A 22,007-nucleotide genomic window follows, 5' to 3' on the forward strand; every position below is an offset into this window, starting at 1 on the left:
TGTTTAGTGGAGTTTTCCATTCTCCTTAGAATATTCACACAAAACACTGCTCTATACATTTTCTTTCCTTCTCTTTTTCTTTTTTTCCCCACACAAAACAGTAAAAATATTGTACCATGAGTTTGAGTAAACCATACATTAGTCTCTTTTCAGCCTGAAGATAGAGAGTCAATTCTGGCACAACCACACACAAGGGCTTACCACGTCATAGGTTCCACTGGCCAGACCAGGGAACACAAACTGACCATTGGCATCAGACTGGACATGACACAAAGGGGACTTGTCCTGTGATTGGTAGCCTGTCACACCAGTCTTCTCACACTGCACGTCCTGAGAGTGGGAACAAATTTAGTTTTTACACCACTTCAAAGAGCAACAACACAGAGCAAGAAATATTACAGGAGAAAAGCATCTCAGATTAAAGGGTGAAATCATGCTCATAAATCAAGGCAAATTAAACACTTCAAATGTGGTACCAATTATGAGGGTACAATAGAAATATCTATGTACAACTGATACTGGTATATACTCTAATATGGCATGCTTTGGAAACTTCAACCCTGTAAACTGATGTTTATGTCACTGCTGTATCATTCCTTCTTTGCTACACTGTAGCTGCAACATAATCCAATACACAATGCCTCCCTATCCTTTTGGATGTGGAAGCATAAACACTGCTTTCTGTTTTTACTCTGCATGAGAAGGAAGAAGTGTATATATCATGCTATCTACACTACAAGATATTCATATAAGTAATAAAAAAAACCAACTGCATGAGAGCAGAAAGGAATAATTGACCAGTTGGAGCATGACAAGGTCTAGAGAGAGAATAGAGAGCTTTAGATTTTAGACGTGCGGACGTTCAAAGGAAAAAAACATGATCTGAGCTTGCGCAGTAGCACGCGTAAAGTCAATCTATTTTTAGCTTGCATCGCCTGAGTTGTTTACTACGCGTACTGGGCTATTTTCACGTCCGCACAGTTTGCGACGTAGAGAGCTTCTTCATGCACTGATCATATGGGGGCGCGATTTTATTTTTTATACGTTGCGTCCCAGCGTAATCTAAAGCTACTTTTCCACACGACGCAGGGAGAGGAGAACGTCTAGCGCAAGCGTCGGCTCAAACGTCCGCGTGTCAAAATCTAAAGCTCCCTAATAAAAATCCAGCCTGATATCAATGTACTGTACACACAAATTTCAAGAAACAAACTCTAGACAGAGTCAGACCCACCTTTGCCTTGACTGTGTCTGAGAAGAGGATGAAATAGACATCTTTGATCGTTTCGCCTTCGCTCATCACTTTGCCCCGGACGTCGTAGCCCGAAACAAAGATGGGGGACTCCACAGTGGCCGTATCCTTGGTGACGGTGTGTTCAACGCTCGCCTGATTTAGACAGCCAGACATTTAGGTGAAAGAGACAATTCACTACTAACACTGGCAATGCTTAAAGAGAGTTTTAATAGCAAATGTAATCTGAAGACTACCGGTACTGCAATTCATTATAATGATACACACAATCACTGTGGTGCATACAGGTGTAATCCCTCAAACATTTCCTTAAATTTGTTGTTGTTGTCTATTCAGTGAAATGAGGTTTACATCATAAATAGCAGCGACCGAAAGTGGGAGACTGCAACGACAAAGGCCATGAAATCAATCACAGATTACTTACACTCTGGAATATACTTTCCTTCCGAACATCTCACTTCCTTCCCAATATCTCACTGATGTAAATAGTATTGCTGACTATCAACAAGGCTAGTGTATTGACCATGCAATATTCTCAGTAGAAGTTAACAATTCCGATCAAAAATGGTATTATGACATGAAATCACTCACTTACTTGCAACATGCCTTTGATGTAAGGGATCAGGCACATGCTAATGCCATGACTCTTTGAAAATTAAAGCATATCTATATGTCTAAAGATCTGTTGGTCATGGTTTCTTTCTATATGAAGGAGTACACGTACTGTACAATCATGCTGCTTTCACCTGCCTTTATATCATACATTCATTCATTCATTCATTTCATTTCATTTATTTCCACATTAAAAACAACAATCATTACATTTCAAGTCATAGTATAAACATATTCATTGTGGGGGACCAATTAAAGCCTTTCAGGCTTGTTGGGAATAGGCCCCATAGTAAATACAAGACTTTCTCAACTTACAATATATAGATACAAAATATATAGAACACAAATGGTGCACAATCAAAGCAGGATGATGAAGGAAAAAGAAGAGAGTAAAATACTGGCAGAATATACAAAACCATGTTGCTATTACATACGGAAAGTGCCTCTAAAATTGTTTCTGAACTGCTGTAATGATTTGTAGGTTTTCAGTTCTTTTGGTAAAGTATTCCACAAAATGGGACCTTGATAAAAAATTGTTGACTTGGCTAATTCGGTTCGATAAAGGGGAGGATGAAAATTTTGTTGGTTTCTTGTACATACAGTGCACTCCCGTCATAACGAAATGCTCGGGACTGGCAGTTTTCTTTCGTTATAACGAAATTTCGTTACAACCGAACAAATACAATATATAACGAAAACAAGGAAACCATGCATATCATTATGTTTGTTGAATACTCATCATACACTAGAAAGCTATGTGTAATGAGATAGTGCCTTTCTAATTCCGTTTGAATATTACATACAAAAGAGAGCATAAAGTTGTTTGTATTGTCACACAGGTATAGAAAATGACGGTTTAGGATTTGGTTACAGTTCGCTATTCAAAACGTTCGTTTCTTACTGAAGTTCGTTACTCCGAAGGCTCCTCATTCCGAAGTTCCGCCATTCCCGGGATTCCAAAGATTTATTCATTTGAAGCTTCGCTCTTCCGAAGATTAGTTACTCCGTAAGTTCATAATTTAGATATAAATACATTTTGTTCGTTTTCCGAAGGTTCGTTGATCGGAAAATAAAATGAGGTTCGTCATTCCGAAGGTTTGTAAATAAAAAATTATAAAGGTTCACTATTTCGAAAGTTCGTTGTTCCGAAGGTTCTTTTTTATCTGGAAATGAAATAAGGTTTGTTATTCCGAAGAAGGTTTGTTAATAAAAAAAAAATGTCGCTACAGCGACTGGTTATACCCCCGCCAAACAACATTTCATAAGCTTTGGTCAAAACAACATTTCATAAGCTTTGGTCAAAAAACTGAGGAAGTAGTTAAATCCGCAAGATCTTTCCTTGATCTTCTGCCATTAATATGCCGTTACCATGGCAACGTACTTTCGGGTACTGTCGAAAAATGCGTCTTGCACATCTACAACCAAAGGCACACATCTGTACCAAGTTTCATGGAAATTGGGCAAAAACTGAGGAAGTAGTTTGCAACACAAAATTTTCCATCATTTTGGCTCATAATATGTGTGCTGTTACCATGGCAACATACTTTTTGTCACTGTCAAGAAATGTGTCATGCTGACCTATATCCTAAGACAAACATTCAATATGAATTCCATGAGAATTGGAAGAACACTGATGAAGCAGTTTTGCCATGAAGCATTTTGCCCTATATTTTACCAATAACATGCCGTTACCATGGCAACGCACTTTTTGCCACTGCGGAAATATGTGTCTTGCACATTAACATATTCAGATGAACATCTGTACCTAATTTCATAAAAATTGATCAAAAACTGTGGGAGGAGTTCGCGACGCAAGATTTGTACCCATTTTTGCCCATAATATGCCGTTACCATGGCAACGTACTATTGGGTACTGTCAAAAAATATGTCTTGCACATCTACAACCCAAGGCACACATCTGTGCCAAGTTTTATGGGAATCGGTTGAAAACTGAGGAAGTAGTTCGCGACGCAAGATTTGCAATGGACCGACCGCCCGACCGCCCGACCGTCCGCTGATTCCTATATACCCCCTTCAAACTTCGTTTGGCGGGGGTATAATAAGAAAGGTTAGTTGTTTTGAAGGTTCGGTTATCTTAAGATGATTATAAGGTTTGCAATTCCTAAGTTTTGTTAGTGGACTCATCTTTTTCACTTTTGGAGTAACGAAATTTTTTTAAAAAAAATGTTCCAATTAACGAATGTTTGGAATTCCTATCATTTTCGGACTAATGAACAGTATTAATAAGAACCCTATTTCATTGTCAGATTAACGAACCTTATTAATAACGAACCTTGGGAATAACACGAAAATGTTTGTAATTTCATTCCGTACTAACAGACATTTTATTTGTATCAGAATCTGTGTGTTTTGTAATAAAGAACCTTCGAAACAATAAAACGAACCTTATTTAATTTCAGATTATTGTATTACAATAACGCAAGTTCCCCTCCGAAACTGTGCGTGACACATGGAGCGAACACACAGTGATGGGAAGCGTTTGCCCATGCAGAGACGCTATAAATGCTTTTTCCGCTACATATTTTTGAAAGCGATCCGAATTTCGTTATAACGGAGCACATTTCTTTTGTTTTTCTTTGTCAGTGGCGCTCGGAAAAGACTTCGTTGTAACGAAAAATTCGCTATAACCGTGTTCATTATAGGCGAATTTTATACCATAGGCTTTAATGGCGATAATTTTGGGACCAGAAGTTTTACTTCGTTATAACGAAATTTCGTTATAACCGTGTTCATTGTAACAGGAGTGCACTGTATCATCTCTTTTCAGATTCACCAAAAAAGGTACATGTATATATTGTTCTGGACAGGACCTAGATATTTCATGTTTTAGTCAGTACATTCAGACATTTGTCAAGAGCATTTACTTATGAATGAGTATATCCTTCTAAGGACAACACTCATCTAAGAAAATAATTTACAAGTGCACAGAGACTAGGGCCTCCAGTCATACAATCCTTCAGCGAAGGTTATCAATATGTATTTCGGAAAATTGGGATTGGATTGGTATTCAAATTGGAGTCCGAGGCTAATGTCGAAATTTCTTGAGAGTAAAAGCCCTGCGACATTACTTGTAAGTAGATGTTGCAATTACCATGGCAACAGTTTTACAATGAATGCTGAATACTGCACCTGTTGAAAGGTCCAGCTTGGATGTGACGCTGTGATGACAAAGTCTCCGGGTAGAACATTTGGTATACTGTACCTGTTGGCGTGATATTGTCATATTGTTAATATCACTGTGAAACATTTTACTCCTCTGAAAATGAACACAGCCTCAAAGGTGGATAAGATGCAACCCATATCAAAACATTATTAGTGTGAGAAAAACAACAACAAACCTACAACTAATGCAGAGGAACCAAAAACGTGTACATTTTTAAAAATGACAGAATGGGGGTAGAATAGTCATTCAAGAGGTGGAACGCCACAAGTCATATTAGTTCTTCCATGTTTGCACTCAAAATGATGAAAGGTTAGGCCAGTGCACTACAAGAAACATCAAATTCTGGAGCATACATGAGTGTACGCTTGCGTCATAAAGAAAAGCTCTCCATGAATTCTCAATTGCCTATAACAAAGAATACTTTTATTTGAAAGTGAGGAATGAAAAAGCCGATGTTATTTTATTTTCTTGACTCTGTCTTGACTTACAATGTGAAGATGTTTATGAAGAACAATTTTAACACTTACACTCCTCCTTGTTTTGTCCTTGTTTCAATGGCAGCTGCATCTTTGTTTCCCTTTGACTTCAGTGAGATTAGAACTCCTTCTGGGCCCTCTGTCTGGCCTTTGCTCAAGACCTTTCAAGAACAAGATTATTTGTGTGACGAGGAACATTTCATAAAACTGTTAAATTCAAAATTAATGAATGCTAGCCTTGCATCAAGTTGTTTTCCTTGCACCTGATTGACAAATTGCCCTTCATCGACATAAACAAACATCTATTATTCAGTGTTTTCTAAGTAGCCAGTAGCAGAACCTGCTACTATGAGGGGTCAGAACCATCATTCAGTGGAAACTTGGTAGTCTAGTGGATATGAAGCCTGTCTAGCGATCAGGATGTTGATGGTTTCAAGGCTAACCCAAGTATGTATGCCCATGATTTTTTATCATGGCTAATTCTAAAACACTGAACAATCAGTGTTTATTTACGTTGCTGAAGGGCAACTTGTCAATCACTTGCAATAAACTATCAAATGCTCTGCTTTGGCAGAGTGAGGGTGTAACAGTCATTCACTTGATATGAAGGAAATTTACATTTTTTTTTCTCTTGTGGAAGACAGCACAACACTTGATGGGCTTTTCAAATAGCTCTTAAGCTTTATGGAAGAGAACATCAAATATCTTACAAACACACAATGACAGAATATAAACAGGAAAACAAAGAATAATGACAATGAACACAAGATGTAACATTCATTCATGAAGACAGAGGAAGCTGAATATTTCAAATGTTCAGTGTATGCTTTCAGTCTACATTCTATTCTGTATTGGTTGACAGAAATACACTTATTCGTCTGAACTGGTAGGTGGCAATCTTTTCTTTTCATCATACTTTACATGACTGGAAAGACAGACAAAAGAAAACCCACAAAACAGTCAGATCAAGTGCAGAGGAGTTTGTGGAGGGATCTCCAGCTCACCTTTCCTGATACCATGTATCCCCGGAAGAAGAAGTTGATGTCTTTACTCTGGCTACAAGGGTCAGTCTCACCGTCCACTCTCAGATCCACACTCATGGGGTCTGTCGAGCACAACAAGAAAATTCACAGTCAGGATTCCACTGTAACTACAAATATGCAGAACAGTGATGGCTGCTTTTAACATTCATTGCTGCCATTTAATAAACAGATTAGATAAAATAAATTAAGTTAAATATAGAGTGTGTGAAATACTGTAAAACGAGGAATTTTCGCGTGCACTTTAATTTCGCGAATTTCGCTAGCGCCAAGATTCGCGAAATTAAAATGCACGCGAAAGTTCTTGTTTACACTGTATGCATTGAATGCCAGTGGCACTTCGCGAAAATTTCATGCCACGAAAAAGGCTGTCAGCTCCAATTCGCGAAAATTTCATGCCGCGAATATATTATGTTTTACAGTACTATCGACGTATACATGAAGGAAGATACTGTATACACCACATGCACTATTTCACAAAGTAGGACTTGTGAGACAAGTTAATGAATGGTTCTTCTTCACGATCAAGAACCATGGAAAAGTAAATATTTTTTTTGCAAAGCAATGCTCCTCTATTTCCACTTTGGAGTGCATATACAATGTACATTACATAACTTGTGTTATGGGAGGCATTATCTCATTGCATTGAAAAATTCATTACACATCAGTGGACTTATACTTTTTGTAAAATAAAACTTAGGAGAATGCATGGCATAAAGAGTTATGCTTATATATAAATCTCAAGCCTGCAACACTGGACTGTCTCAAATTCATCTCAATATTATTTTGTCAAAACAATGCCATATATGATCTACATATCCACACAAATTCTTCTGGTTCTTGCTAATGTGAAAACAAGCTTGAGGTTTACAAAAGGAAAGGCAATCTAACACACAATGCCTAAAATATCCTCGGGATGAGAAGCATGAAGGCCCAAGGGTGGAATTTGAAAGTTGATTCCTTACCAAAACTCCATCCAGAAGGTGGTTCCAACTTGAGCACAAAGTCCCCCTTATCGTAGACTGGAATCATGAAGTAGCCATTATTGGGGGCACAGTCAGTCTGATATTTCAAGGCACCTTGTTTTGTGTAAAGCTTCACCTGCATGCAATTATCATATGGAAATGGAAAAAAAATATATTCTTACATATGTCTGCTTTATCAGAAGTCATATAAAATCTATTACTTTACTCCTGAAATATTTCTCAAGCATTTTCAAACTCCAGTATCTAGTCATGAGCTTAAACAAATGTATCTTTATATTTTGTTCATTTATTCTATCTCTTTTTTAAAGTAGAGCTGCAAACAATTTTACGTCAGTCAAGATAAGAGGAAACTTTTGCCAACATGTTTTTTTATTTTTGTTTCTAAAATAGGAAATCTGAGTCATTCTAGCTGTTTTTCAGTTTGAAGCATTTTCCAAGAGCTTTCTTTCCCCCAAAAATAATATGGAACGGGGTGTAGTGATATTAGTAAAATAGCCATCACCAACCAGCGTCATTTGGCGCTCGCTTACACAAATTACAGGTTCATTATTTTGCACACACAGCTTGCCAGAAATTTTGCACTGTGCTGCACACCGAGCTATGATGAGGGTGGATAGATATCCTTTCTTCAGTAATGTAATCTGGTAACATTACTCCAACAGTAGATTTTTCCATAACAGAGATTTTAACTTCTTGTCGTTGGCAGTGGATCCGTAAGCACAGGAATGGTAAATTTGATCGCTTTTATCATTGCCATGCCAATTTATGCTTCTTTTCTTCATCAATTCTGTTAAATTATTTATTTATCCCACAATCAGCAGCTGAGAGAAGTCTTAAAATGAGATTTTCATGATATTTTTTTTTAAATCAACATTTTCTTTTTTACTGCCATGGTCAAGCATACAATTTGAATTCTGCATAAAAACTGGAACTTATCGGACAAGATTTTGGCAAATTTCTCTGCATCAGCACCTCTCTGTATAGCTGTAGCAGCAACTTTTCGTTGACATACCAGGTCAGAGCAGCTATGCATGCACTTAACTGCATGTAGCTGCATACATGCAAGCATACGATGAAACGATGAACGTCATGTGTGCCAAACTACCAAACCTTAATTTATAATTATCATATTATGCCACTCATATATGTACCGACTCAGTGAGTCGGTATTAAAAGGAGGATTATCAGGAAAATCGGGGTATAAATGCAGTAATACAAGTCGCCAATAATTCGACCACAACACCGTCCAAAATGAACAATGCACATAGATTTCGTCATGTACATGTAGATCTACATGATGATAGTTTGATACCACTAATGCATGATATGGAGCTCAGTCAAGCCAACGTAACATTGTCATGACATTACACTGCACTGCCAAGCTGCCTACAATTAGGCCACAATTAACAACAATTACACGAAATCAAGTTGATGGGACTACGATATGTCGCAAAAGGTATTTGTGTGACAAGAACGAACCTCAATCTTTGCAAAATTGATTTGTATCTCAGATTTGATGAATCCTCCACATGTAACGAAGTCCTGCGCCTCTATCAGGAGCGAAAATGATGCTAAGAACCAAGATAGTAAGACGAAAAGGCGGGTGATCTTCGCCATTTCGGACTCCTTTCCAATCACACGTGAGACGCCGACATACAGTACACCACCCACACCATCCATACGCACACGATAACCAAAGATCCTATGCCATAGATAGGCTATGGTATGGTCCCCATATCAGGGTACGCGTTAGAACGCTCTCTACGGCTGCAGTATGCAAAAAGCGCACAACTAACTTTACTGTGGCTGATAAACTGGGAGCTCATTAGGTCATTAATAATCACATCGAAAATGACAGCCATGATGTTGCTCGAGACTGTTCCAAAAACAAATATCGACTCAAATTTGTCACTGTATGCCCCTCATGTATGTCATTCAATTAATCAAGCAAAGCAATCGATCAATCATTCAATCAAACACAATTTGATTTCAAGGAGGTACGAATTTCCCTCCCTTTCTCTGCATGTCTATAATACCTATCTTTTTATCTTTTATATTTATGATCAGTTTTACTTGATTAACATTAGGTGTGTCACCAGTCTGTGTCTCCAAGTGCAAATTAAGCAGGTTTAGTCAGAATATTTTGTGTAGAATCCAATAAAGCTCATCCGGATGCATTTTATGTTTTATTTATCATCAAGTTATGTGTAAATATGTAATATTTCCTCTGTTTTAATTGTTTATTCTGTTGTAATATCAAAACGTTACATACGATTTCTGCACATCAAATGATCTTTCCCGAAATCATGAGCATTTATATTGGTGAAAGCATCGCGAATATGGCGATGCTGAGAGAAGACTAAATCATCAATAAAATAGAATGAATTTTATGGTTCCAAGAAAGACGACCAGTATCAATCACTAACTCTGCTTAAAGGGGATGGCTAGTAACTGATCAGTGGAAATCAGTGGGAATGCTGGGGGATGATTGTTCCAATCCTTGTGGGATTCATTTAAGAGTACATTACATATCTATTGTTATGCGAAAATTGCTTCAGAATGGTCTCATATTCAAGTAATGTGCAGTTCAATGTTTGTAGGTTATGCCTATACAATGTCGGGGCGATCGTTAACGGCCCGTTAATGATCATTGCCCCGACAACATGCAAACATTGAACTGCACATTAATTGAATATGAAACCATTCTGAAGCAAATAATTTTCACACAACAATAGATATCACTCTTAAATGAATCCCACAAGGATTGGAACAATCATCCCCCAGCATTCCCACTGATTCCCACTGATCAGTTACCAGCCACCCCCTTTAAAATGTGTGGCATTTTACCCACCTCCTTTATTCCTCAGTATTTTTCGTATATATATGATTATGGAAATGTTTGTCGATATACTATGTAGGCCTACATGAATTTGATCATCTATAACGTTTCCAAATTTCTATATCGACAAAAATATGCACGGTATTCCTCAGGTCTAAAATTTAAAGATCCATGAGTATGAATGCTGTTGAAATGAAAACATTCTCGTATAAAGTGTTTTCTACCGAGGAGGTACCAAGCATCTAGTGCCTAGCTCTTTGCACGATGTCCTTTTTGACTTTTGTAGTTCCTGTTCATAATGAGCTGATGGTGCCCCGTTCACTAGAATCCTTGGACACAACAACAACAACAACAACAACAACAACAACAACAACAACAACAACAACAACAACAACAACAACAACAACAACAACAACAACAACAACAACAACAACAACAACAACAGCAACAGCAGCAGCAGCAGCAGCAAAGAGTGACCGGTGTCGCAGCGTCCTTAGACGCCACTTTTTTGTGCTCTGCTGCCACCACTTGACAGAATTTATGCAATCGTCAGTATGCGTCGTCGTGCTTCACCTTATTATGTGTACACATTCTCCAAGAATATAAATGCACAGCGTGTGATTTAGAACCACAATATACGATAAAATACAGGCATAATTTTAGAAATATCAACGTCCTTCTGATATAAGAAAGTCTCATGGCGTTCTTGATTAGGGCACATGCTGGCGCCAGATTGGCAGACCTTTGCAAGGTAACAATAAACTTTCGTTTGATAAGCCAACTCCACTATAAAAACGGGATTGTTAGATTGAAACACTGGTTTCATTTTATAGGTTTTATGAACAGGGACATTTATGAAGGTAAAAATATCCTTTATGCGAGAAATACGTACGAACTCATGAACTTAATTCAATGTTTCTGGTCCAGTTGATATTATGTCTTTACACTAGTAGTTAGAATTAAGAAGGTAGTGAAATGGCTTAATTGATCAATGCACCAAGTAGTCAGAATTCGATTTTAATTTATAAGAACAAATTGCCATATGACGTCATTAAATTGATAAACTGTGAGACTAACTTTAATATTGATGTCAGACACGAAATGCATGTACGTTGGTGCAATTGATGTCTCCATCAGAAAAAAAAAAACCCGACACTTCAATCCGAAGTCATGTGACTGAAGGCTTGGATATACGCTACATGACGTTCATCATGTGCTAAATTCCTAAAGCTTATCTTTTCAAGGGTCGTGTATGATACGTGAAAGTGCAGTAAAAAGAGGAAAAAAAAAAACATACCTAGGTGATTTGTCCTAGGTACAGCAAAAATGTTAGAGGCGCGTTCTAACGTCAGACGAAATGTGTAATTAATTGCAGAGCCACTTGCAGTCGTGATAATGAAACTTAACCTGACCAATGCCAAACGTTGGTGTGATAACAACGCACCGCGAAGTTGCGATATTCATGCGGGCTTGTAAGGAGCCTACGAACTGGTACTAATAGTACATAACGACACAGTCACGTGCTCAATGAGATAATGTTCACATAATGCACAACAACTGCACCCAACAGTCTGTCAGTCCTGCCTACTAAAAAAAAAAGAAAAAAAATGTACACACGGACTTGCCGCAAAACAAGGAAAAAACATTTTTCAAGCAAGAGCATGATTGTTATCATACACGCAAGGACCTACTTGGGCAACTACTGGAAACCCTGAAATTTCATCATATCGCGATGACAAATCTTATTAGATAAGGCAAGTTTCTGAATTTATTTCAGGCATACTGAATCAGGTCAAGTTCATGACTTTCAAATGACTTTGATTGATTGCGTCTATTATTGAAATTCCCAAATAAACAGGTGTTGTTGTTTGATTTTATTTCCGAAACTGTAAAATCATACTCGAACAGCAGATAGCATGATATTGGGCATGACATAATTCACTATCATATAAATCAAAGGGGAAAAAACCCTCATCTTTTGAACAATGCATTCTTTGTTTGAATTATGTATGTCGTGATTATTAATTTGTAATATGCAGTAGCGTTATCATTATAGTAGCTGCGCACTATGATATCTTTTATTATTATTATTATCATTATCATTATTAAAAGGAGAATTATCAATGCATGATGAAAAGTAAATTGACATGTAGCAAATTATGTAAATTGCAACGGTGGATACAAGTAGCCCTTTTCAGATCTAATGTACCGTTTTGTTCTTCCATTGGGTCCATGATTTAGATAGCCCATATACGATTAAGATGTCTGTCAGTTGCAGTAAACACATTTTGCAATAGTATTCACTCAATGTCCCCCTTGAGATCACTTAATACAGCCCCCACCCCCGCCATCCAATCTCTGCGTACTTATCATACAATTATGATTGTTGTTTAAATACAAGGTGATATGCAGAACATGACGCAAAAGGAGCAGACAATTCATTTTGATAAATCTGAAGCTAATTGTACACAGTACATAGATTAGTTCGAAATCCAGAAGTCCGTGTAAAACTTTTATAGTGCAGTGACCTTGCTATTACATTCAGATCCTAATGAAAACAAAACTAGCACAAAAGTCTATAAAATCTCACTCATCATTTGTTTTGGTTAATTTTGTCTGAAGTAATCCGAGCTATTTTCACAAAGACAAACACCATGATCGTGTGAAGTATCTTGTCATGAATCCCACAGACAGACGCTCCTTATGACGTCACAGGAAGAAGTGGTCACACCAAACTTTGGTTAAAGTTATTCTTGGCTCGCAGGCACATAGGCGTTTGACCTATACTTAAGCCTATTTCAAAAATACCTTTCGGTTTAAGTACATGACTACGAATAATCCAATATACATATAAATGCATATATATGTATATATATATATATATATATATATATATATATATATATAAATGCGTCATGGCTAATCTAATAATAAATCAACAAAACAATTCATCGAGTGAAAAGTCCGAATATGAATCTTGAAGTTTTTAATGTTCACCTTTTGGAATTATGATTACAAGTTAGAGCGCAAGGTTTTTGAGAGAAAATCGTGCAAAGTAAGACCCCCCCCCCCCCCCCCAAAAAAAAAAAAAAAAACCAATGTAGTTGTAGTTTAGTTTTTCTGTGAATCATAATACGATTTGTCTCTATGTCATATAATACTCGTATATAGTCTTGCAGAAGCTGTGATGGGGATATTTTGTGCGTAATTCCCGATTTCTAAATAAGATTAGAAGACCACAAGTTTCAAGTATTTTGTTTTTCTTGGACACATTTTTCATTAGCTAGGACGTTTTGTGGTAAACCTATAATGTTCCAAAGATATAAGATTTGCAGAGTCACAGGGTCAAATATTTCAAATAAGAATTCAAGAAATGGAATTAATTGTGTTTACATGAGTACAAAGCAAACAACGATTGTTTCTCAATTAATGATGATAATGATGATACTCAAAGTATAGCGACAATACGAAATCATAACAATGATGATTTGAAGCAATAATACCTGTAACATTAATGGTGTTACTATATACTACTACTACTACTACTACTACTACTACTACTACTACTACTACACTACTACTACTTTATACTACTACTACTACAGCTCCCGATTAAAAGGCTTTATATGTAGCGTTTAGTGCACGTTTTCTGTAATCTGTAGAAAATTGGAACTATAAGTCCTACGAGGTATACAAAATAATGCAACCAATTATAATCAGATTGAATAACATAAACTAAGAAGAGAAAATGAGACAATATGAAGTTGTAAGAGATTAACAAAACATTTATCATAGTTATCAAACAAGTGCATTTTAAGCAGATTTCGTCACATAAACGTTTGCATAAGTGGAAAAAAAACTAAACGCTCTATGAAAGATCATAATTTGATATAAAAATTCAGCTAAGTGTTCAGTTTCGGCCAATATAATTTTCTGTCACAGATTGCTCTTCACCAACCAGTTTCTTCCTTTCCTGTAGGAGGAGTGTTGTTGATAGGATGAAGTTTAGAACAAATCTCGTTCTTCATCCCAATATATTATAAAATCTGATTAACTTTTATTCACATTGTGATAAATTATCGAATATTTTCTAACTTTTGTATATTTTTGTATGTGGTTAATTTTCTTCGATTCTGATCTTGATTTCTTGTGTAGATATTTGTTCATGCTGCTATCATTTTGTATACATTTTGAGTTCTTTTCCTTCATTGTAACATTTGTAAAATATTCGTTTTGCTGCAAATGTTTACGGCCTTGCTGAAAATCAGCTCATAAACAACTGAAATTAGGTTTTTATCCGCGATTAAATGAATCAAATATGCAAACAAACAAAGGTAAAACTTTGTGTCTTTGAACCAACTCGTCCTTTAAGTGAAGACGGGTGGGGTGCATGAGACACGCAGAGCAGCCATGTTCTCAGGGGAGGGAAGGAGCGGGTTCCGCTTGGCCCCTGATTGAAAGTTTCCTCCTAGATTTCTACGCGCTGACTCACGCCTTGAATGTATACATACAAGCTTCAATACAGACCATCATCAGATTAAGATGGTCGAAACGATCGCACTATGGCGTGCCATAGACTGCGCGTCACCAAACGCTATCCTCAATACGACGGGACTGCGTAAATCCATTTTAGATTTTAGAGTTCTTACTATCACTTCACAAATATACTGCTGATGTCTTAGTTGCTATGGCAGATTCACTTTGAAATTTGATAGCAACTATCATCATGAATCAAGCTGCGCATTGGGCTCAAGATTGTGAGATCGTCTGAATTAGATTAGATGATTCACAGTAAAAGTGAATAAAGTTACTACCGCGAATACATTTCAGTGAAACCATCAAATACAAGACAAAACTAGAAAACAATTATGATAGTATAGTACAGTGTTGTAGTTGTCATAATAGTGATATGAATATAAAAAATGACAATCACTATGATGATAATACACGTGATAATGATGATAAGTAATGATAATGAATATAAAAGTAATCAAATCTAATTATGCTGATGGACAATATATCATTAAGGTATTTATATTTATCAATGCATCATTACATTATAATTACCATTATTATTATTATTATTATTATTATTATTATTATTATTATTATCATTATCATAATGATAGTTATTATGATCATCACCTATTATACATGTAGTATAGTATGCAGTAATAGTAGTAGTAGTAGTAGTATAGTACACGTAATAGCAGCTGGTATACCTACACTGCCTTGCTGCGTGTTATATAATGACTTGGGGAAAGTCAATGGTTGAACATCAGATGCCATTGTGAAAAACAGTCAGACACTTGACTCAACAAAATTGTGATAAGTAAACATATTTATTCATGGCCAAAGTCTACATTGTTGGCTTCCAACGCATCTTATAGATTTATGTGTTATGTTCTGCTTGACTTTTTTTTTTCTTCCAAATTATGGCATTGTGGTGTGTGTCATTATTCTGTCAAGTACGCTATCATAGTATTGTTGTTGTTGTTCATTTTCCATCTGTGAAGATGGCTGGATAGCCCATATTCAGCTACATTAAGCTGGTCTTCCATGGGGTCCAGTTGGATATGGGGTAGGACCACTTCACCGGGTTAGACACCCTGCTCTTTGCGATGAATGAATGAAGCGGGATCTTTTACGTGCATGAGCTGTGACTCTCTCATACACGGGACCTCCATTTTATGTCCTATCCGAGGGACAGAGTGTTTTGCCTCTTGCTAGAGGGGACGGTATGTTTACACGCAACATTGCTCAGTCCAGACTCGGGTTCGAACCCGGGCCGCGTGATCGTGAGGCAGACGCGCTACCGACTGAGCCAACTCACCGCCCTATATAAACATTGTATATAAACATTGTATGACTGGGAATGTTTTGACCGGAAGATAAGCGAATGAGTTTGAAATAGAATAGACAGGACAACACAAACCAAATTAAATTCATTAGATAACGTTGATATTGTTTTTAGCTTACGGCGCATCGAAAGGAACAAGAATCTGGTGGCACGTTAAAAGAACAGGACAAACTAAATTAAGCCATAAAACAGAACATAACAAAAACACAAAGCGACGCAATAATTGCATTTACAATTAGGCCCGCAGGCATACGGGAGATTCAAACACGCGTGCCGGTTCGACTCTGGCGGGAATTCCCCAGAAATGACTGGCAATTTTACGGGCATTGTTTCAAAATTGCTTCAAAAACAATTCCAATTATATCACGTTTATACGTGTTGTGCTAACATGTGACGGAACACAGGTGAAATTTTCACTCATCTACAAAATAAGCTGTGCTGTCATGGCAACAGTTTGTCTTCCAACAACAGGACACGTAAGCCCTTGTAGGGACATACAGAGCGGTTTTAAATAACACATTGTGCAATGAACGTGAGTGACGAAAACAGCTATATGCAAAACACAGATCAATATAATATAAAACCGCATGATTGATAATATAGTGATGATGAAAGAAACATTAATTATTGCTTTAATTGTACTAGAACTCATTACATCATGGGGCATCTGAAACTAATCGTCCAAAATCAATGATGAAATTTGATAAATTATTGTGTGTGTGTGTGTGTGTGTGTGTGTGTGTGTGTGTGTGATTCAAATTGGCAAAATGTTTGAGTTCGTTTTGAATACATGATGTTATTGTGTTCACTGTCACCTGCATGTGCGAAGACTGTGAAATTCAATTTTTTTTTTTGAAGGATGGCTCGTTATTGGATCTTACGCTATCATTATATAATAAGCTATAGAATCGGTGACAGACATTTTATGTTTTGATCATTATTTTTTATTCACAGTTCAGTACACCGCTCACAACACGCGCATATTGCACATAGACACGCACGTTGCAATAATCCATGAGTACTAAGTACAACATGCCAGAGGGAAATTATTATCGGCAAGGAAATGGCGTCTTCATATAGGCTACATGACAGTATTGGAAGAAAAAAAAAAGAAATCTCTGCTGACAGATAGTTGATGTGTTCCTTAATATGACGTGGGTCTTTTGCTTTGACTCCATGCCAACGCCGAAGAAAAAAAAAATGAATAAATGTCTTATACTTAGACAACCAATTTATGAATGACATGTCGCAGTGTTAAGAGCGAAATACTTATTTTTTAAATACTTTTCAAGGTCAGTCACCCCTAACTGATGTATCTACTCCCCTGTGACCATCACAACCCTTGACATCCTGTTTTGCTTCCGCTTAGAAAACTGAACTTTTGTATCAATTAAAAGCATTATGATACACTATCGCTCTGATGTTATCACGCAATAAACTTCTTACTTGATTTAGTCTCACACATCAATTGATTGTAACGCAGAGTTTAAAGGGATCGTATAATTTTGGTTGAGACCTAATTTCAGGTTTCTAACATTTTTTTGGTGAGATAATGAGAAACCTCTTATGAAATGTGAAAGAGCATGTAATTCCATGAGGAATTTGATGAAAATTGGTTTTGAAATGGCTGAGATATCCAAAACAGAGCGATTTTAATAAAGTGTGGGACCCATTTGTTGTTATGATCGCTTTGTTTTACTTTGTTTTTGGATGTTTCAGTCATTTCAAACCCGATTTTCATCAAATAAACTGTGAATTCCTCTTAAAATGGTATGCTCTGTACTATTTCATAAGTGTTTTCTTGGTGTCGCGCAAAAAAGTTAAAAGCCCAATTCTCATCTCCACCAATGCTGTATCATCCCTTTAATGTTCAGTATTGAAAGGACTATGGGTATTATGTACCATCCAAAGTCGCGCTGCTCGCTCCCGTTGGCGGCCTTCGCTGCGTGTATAGTCGCTTCACGGACGCCATTTTAAAACCATACACACTTTCTCAAATGAAACAACTGTTGAATGAATGTGCTTCCGTTCTTGAATATTATCACTTCGTGCCACTCGGAACTCCTGGTAAGAATGAGTATTGTCCTTTGAACGACTTCCGCTCAAGCCTTCCAGTGTAACGATCCCACCCTGATAATGTTCTAAAAGTACAATGTTACAGATGATCACTCAATCTTCGAGAGGCTAGTCAAGGCAGTTTACTCTCTTCTGTTGTTACTGTTGTAAGTTGTGTATCTGTGTGTATGCAATGTTTGTGTACTGTTTGGTTGTGCGAAAGTGCTCAGATTGTCATTTCATCTCATTTCATTTCATATCTTATTATTTACGCAGGGCACATAAAATGCTTCAGTCGGGGACTAAAAACGATAATTTACTCGTAAATACTTTCGCGAATACTCTGTTCCTCTACCTCATTCTACTTAAACACAGCACAATGTGTTTATATACCAAGCATTCACCTCTTATATCATAATATGACATGATTAATTGTCAGATCTAATCATTTATGGTAATAATTCTTGTAATAATTTAGTGTGCATTTTATGAATACTTTTTCACATTTATAATCATTGTTCGAATGTAATACTAATTGTTACAATTTATTTTGACTGCCCTACACAAGACATAAATCATTTAACCATTGTAAGGATAAAGAGAGTTGAGTTTAGCTGAACAGAACCGAATTTTTTACTCTTTATTGAACAAAGGGAGTTTGATACACACTGTGAGACACATTAAAATGACGGTAAGTTTTTTTTTTTTTTCAGGCTAATGTGCTTGGACACCCTTTACACGTTATACACACACCTATATATGCAGCTTGATCAGCAGAGTCACTCTTCAATTTTGTGTTTGCTGAATGAGAGAGTAAGAGAAAAGTTATGAATAGACTGACGGAAGTAAAATAGAAAAAAAAGTTTGAGGAAGAGAGGGATTGAGAGAGAGTGAGAGAGAGAGGGGGGGGGGGGGAAAGAAAAAGTAAGAGAGGAAGAGGGAAAGAGAGAGCAGAAAGTTTGGAACACACGAGTAAACATTCATACATACTGATAAGCACAGGTACATGTGTACACAAATACAGCTGTATAGACACGAAGGCGTACATGAACATGTATGTATGTCCCCCATCAAAACCTCACCTCTTATATGGGAGACTATCGTAAATAGATAATGAAAACTGATCATTCTTACGTCTAAATTGACTTTTTTGAAACATATAATATGCACGGTAAAGTTTTTACTCAAGTTTGCAATTTAAAAAAAACTCCAGAAAATCTTGCATCTGAAACAGCTTTCTGTTTCCAACTAATTTAGGTTTAGTTTATTCCACTCTTTCGCTCTTTGAAAAGTTGCATCTTGAATACATTTGATCGGATTTCAGGGGATGCCAAAATGGAGGAAATGAAACGTTGTCAGTTTGAACTTAAAGGCAAAGATCTTCCTATAGAGAGGCAAAATATTGAGTTGGCAGTTCGTCAACCAACAACATCTCTGGTTTGAAGGACATGATATGGCATCCCGTACGGCATGTATAGACGGTACATCTGTAGCCGTAAAGCCTATGCAGGGTTTACGGCGTGCCCCATGTGACGCTAGGTGAGTGAGTGTGAGTCGACTGTGGCACGCTAATCCAATGGGGTAACAACGCCCTCCTGTAACGCCCAATTAAAACAATTCCAACTTGGCTACCATGGCAACCGGGCGTGACGTCAGTCACGGGGAAGGGTTTTCGTTAATTTTACCAGCGCGACGTCCGCCAATGCTGAGCACAGGAACGAAAGCGCTTTATACGGCACTGCATGAACGTTTCGACTGTTAAATGTTTTCTTATTTTAGAACACTGATGTTACCCTCTAAATCGTGTTAGGGCATCAAAAGTGATGAAATAAAACGAGTACAGATAAGCAAAATTATTGCATTAAAAAGTTACAATGTAGTTCCTTTAATCCGTATTTCATGAAAGGTCAAATGTATCATGTAAATCACTGCCTAAGTAGTGCAACTACACTAAACCGACACTAGAACAGAACTCTTCAATGCTTTCCTATGGTGTACATTGCATATTTGCTGTTACACAATCATGTTCTTATGTATTTTCTTGACGACTTAGAGTAAATATCATTTAATCTGTTACAATCTCTATATGCTTCATTACATTACATAACGACATAAACTACGAAATTATCTAATATTGAGAGAATGGGGGCAATCTTTAAATCTCCCTGTTTTGTTTTAAAATGTATCTAACACAGCAGTGCTAAATGATAAAAACATGAAATATAAAAATTGACAATGAGTGATATCATTGTGACAGTATAGATCATGCCTACATAGGAAAACCGCCCCCTGATCCAGCTGAAAAAAAAGTTTAACATCTTATATTGGCATCCTTATCATTCCTTTTTGATAAGTTTCAAATTGTGATACCAAAAAAAAGCAACAATCAAACAATGGACCGCTCTTGTTTAACATATAAAATAGTATATTATTCTTATAATAAATAAATAAATAAATAAATATATATATATATATATATATATATATATATATATATATATATAAACATGTTGCGAATTCACGTATTGGCTCCAATTTAACGAAGAATAAACCGGTAATGCAATATTTCGCCAATATAGAGTTTATTAAGCAACTCAAATTTTCGGTGGCTTCCATCCACCTTCTTCAGGAGTCTCGACGCGGAATTTTTTTTCCGACGCGGAATTTTTTTTTACTCGACGCGGAATTTTTTTCCCGCGTCGAGACTCCTGAAGAAGGTGGATGGAAGCCACCGAAAATTTGAGTTGCTCAATAAACTCTATATTGGCGAAATATTGCATTACCAGTTTATTCTTCGTTATATATATATATATATATATATATATATATATATATATATATATACATGTATATATGACATAAAATGGAGGTCCCGTGTATGAGAGAGTTGCAACTCATGCACGTAAAAGATCCTGCTTCATTCATTCATCGCAAAGAGCAGTGCTCTTTAACCCGGTGAAGTGGTCCCACCTCACATCCAACTGGAATATACATGGATGTGTTTTACATGTGTGTGTGTTTTTGTGTCCACACTATACCGATTATCAAAATCATTGTGCTCGAAATTCAAATAAAAACAGAATAATGATATACTTTTCCCACAGTTCGTCCCATGTGTTTGATCAAATTAAGATCAATACCTTCCATTCAATTATTTATCGCTTGTTCTGGGATTGATAAGCTTTATTTTTTGTATGTAATGTGTATTACCCCTTTCAGGAATTAAAGAGTCTTCCGAATGTCCGTGAACTTCGCAACAGTGCCGATATAATTTTCATTAGTGGTCAGTCGTGGAAAAAGAAAGTACCGTGACAAAACAAAAGCCAATTACCGCAAAGAATGTCCACATCTGATTTGTCTGACATTACTCGCTTGAGTATTACGTTGTTTGTAAGTTTGGGTGTTTTCATCAGGGTCGTTACTATGCTTAGAAGATGAGGTTAGCTACCGGAAGGCATACAATTAGACCTGTCTCGATTACGCAATTACGAAATATGTCACGTGTTGTTTAAGAACATCGATAAATTATCATAGTTTAGAGGTCAACAAGTGTGACTATGTTTTGTTGTTATTTTATTTCAAACCTCATATTCATACTCTGGTGATGTATAGAATTCTTTGCTACATAACCTTATCAAGATAAATCAAACATGATGCAAATGGTGATGCTGTTCAGTTCAAAGACATGGAAACCACTGCCAAACTT

The 22,007-nt window shown here is 36.7% G+C and overlaps 1 protein-coding gene across 1 annotated transcript in view; it reads right to left on the reverse strand.

Annotated features, from left to right (window-relative positions):
• The window catches only part of LOC139727500 (BOS complex subunit NOMO1-like), a 31,466-nt gene extending 22,302 nt beyond the window's left edge, over window positions 1-9,164 (reverse strand). The window contains exons 1-7 of the mRNA XM_071638474.1: window positions 9,027-9,164; window positions 7,527-7,662; window positions 6,526-6,626; window positions 5,573-5,682; window positions 5,012-5,084; window positions 1,232-1,384; window positions 202-330 (exon numbers count right to left, since the gene is read on the reverse strand). Coding sequence (XP_071494575.1) covers window positions 202-330; window positions 1,232-1,384; window positions 5,012-5,084; window positions 5,573-5,682; window positions 6,526-6,626; window positions 7,527-7,662; window positions 9,027-9,164 — 840 coding nt within the window. The remainder of the gene's footprint in view (window positions 1-201; window positions 331-1,231; window positions 1,385-5,011; window positions 5,085-5,572; window positions 5,683-6,525; window positions 6,627-7,526; window positions 7,663-9,026) is intronic.
• Window positions 9,165-22,007: the final 12,843 nt, after the last annotated feature.

The sequence above is a fragment of the Diadema antillarum genome, unplaced genomic scaffold (assembly GCF_040938485.1).
Source record: "Diadema antillarum isolate AM-2024a unplaced genomic scaffold, OU_Dant_1.0 seq00000134_RagTag, whole genome shotgun sequence".
Taxonomy (NCBI): Eukaryota; Metazoa; Echinodermata; class Echinoidea; order Diadematoida; family Diadematidae; genus Diadema; species Diadema antillarum.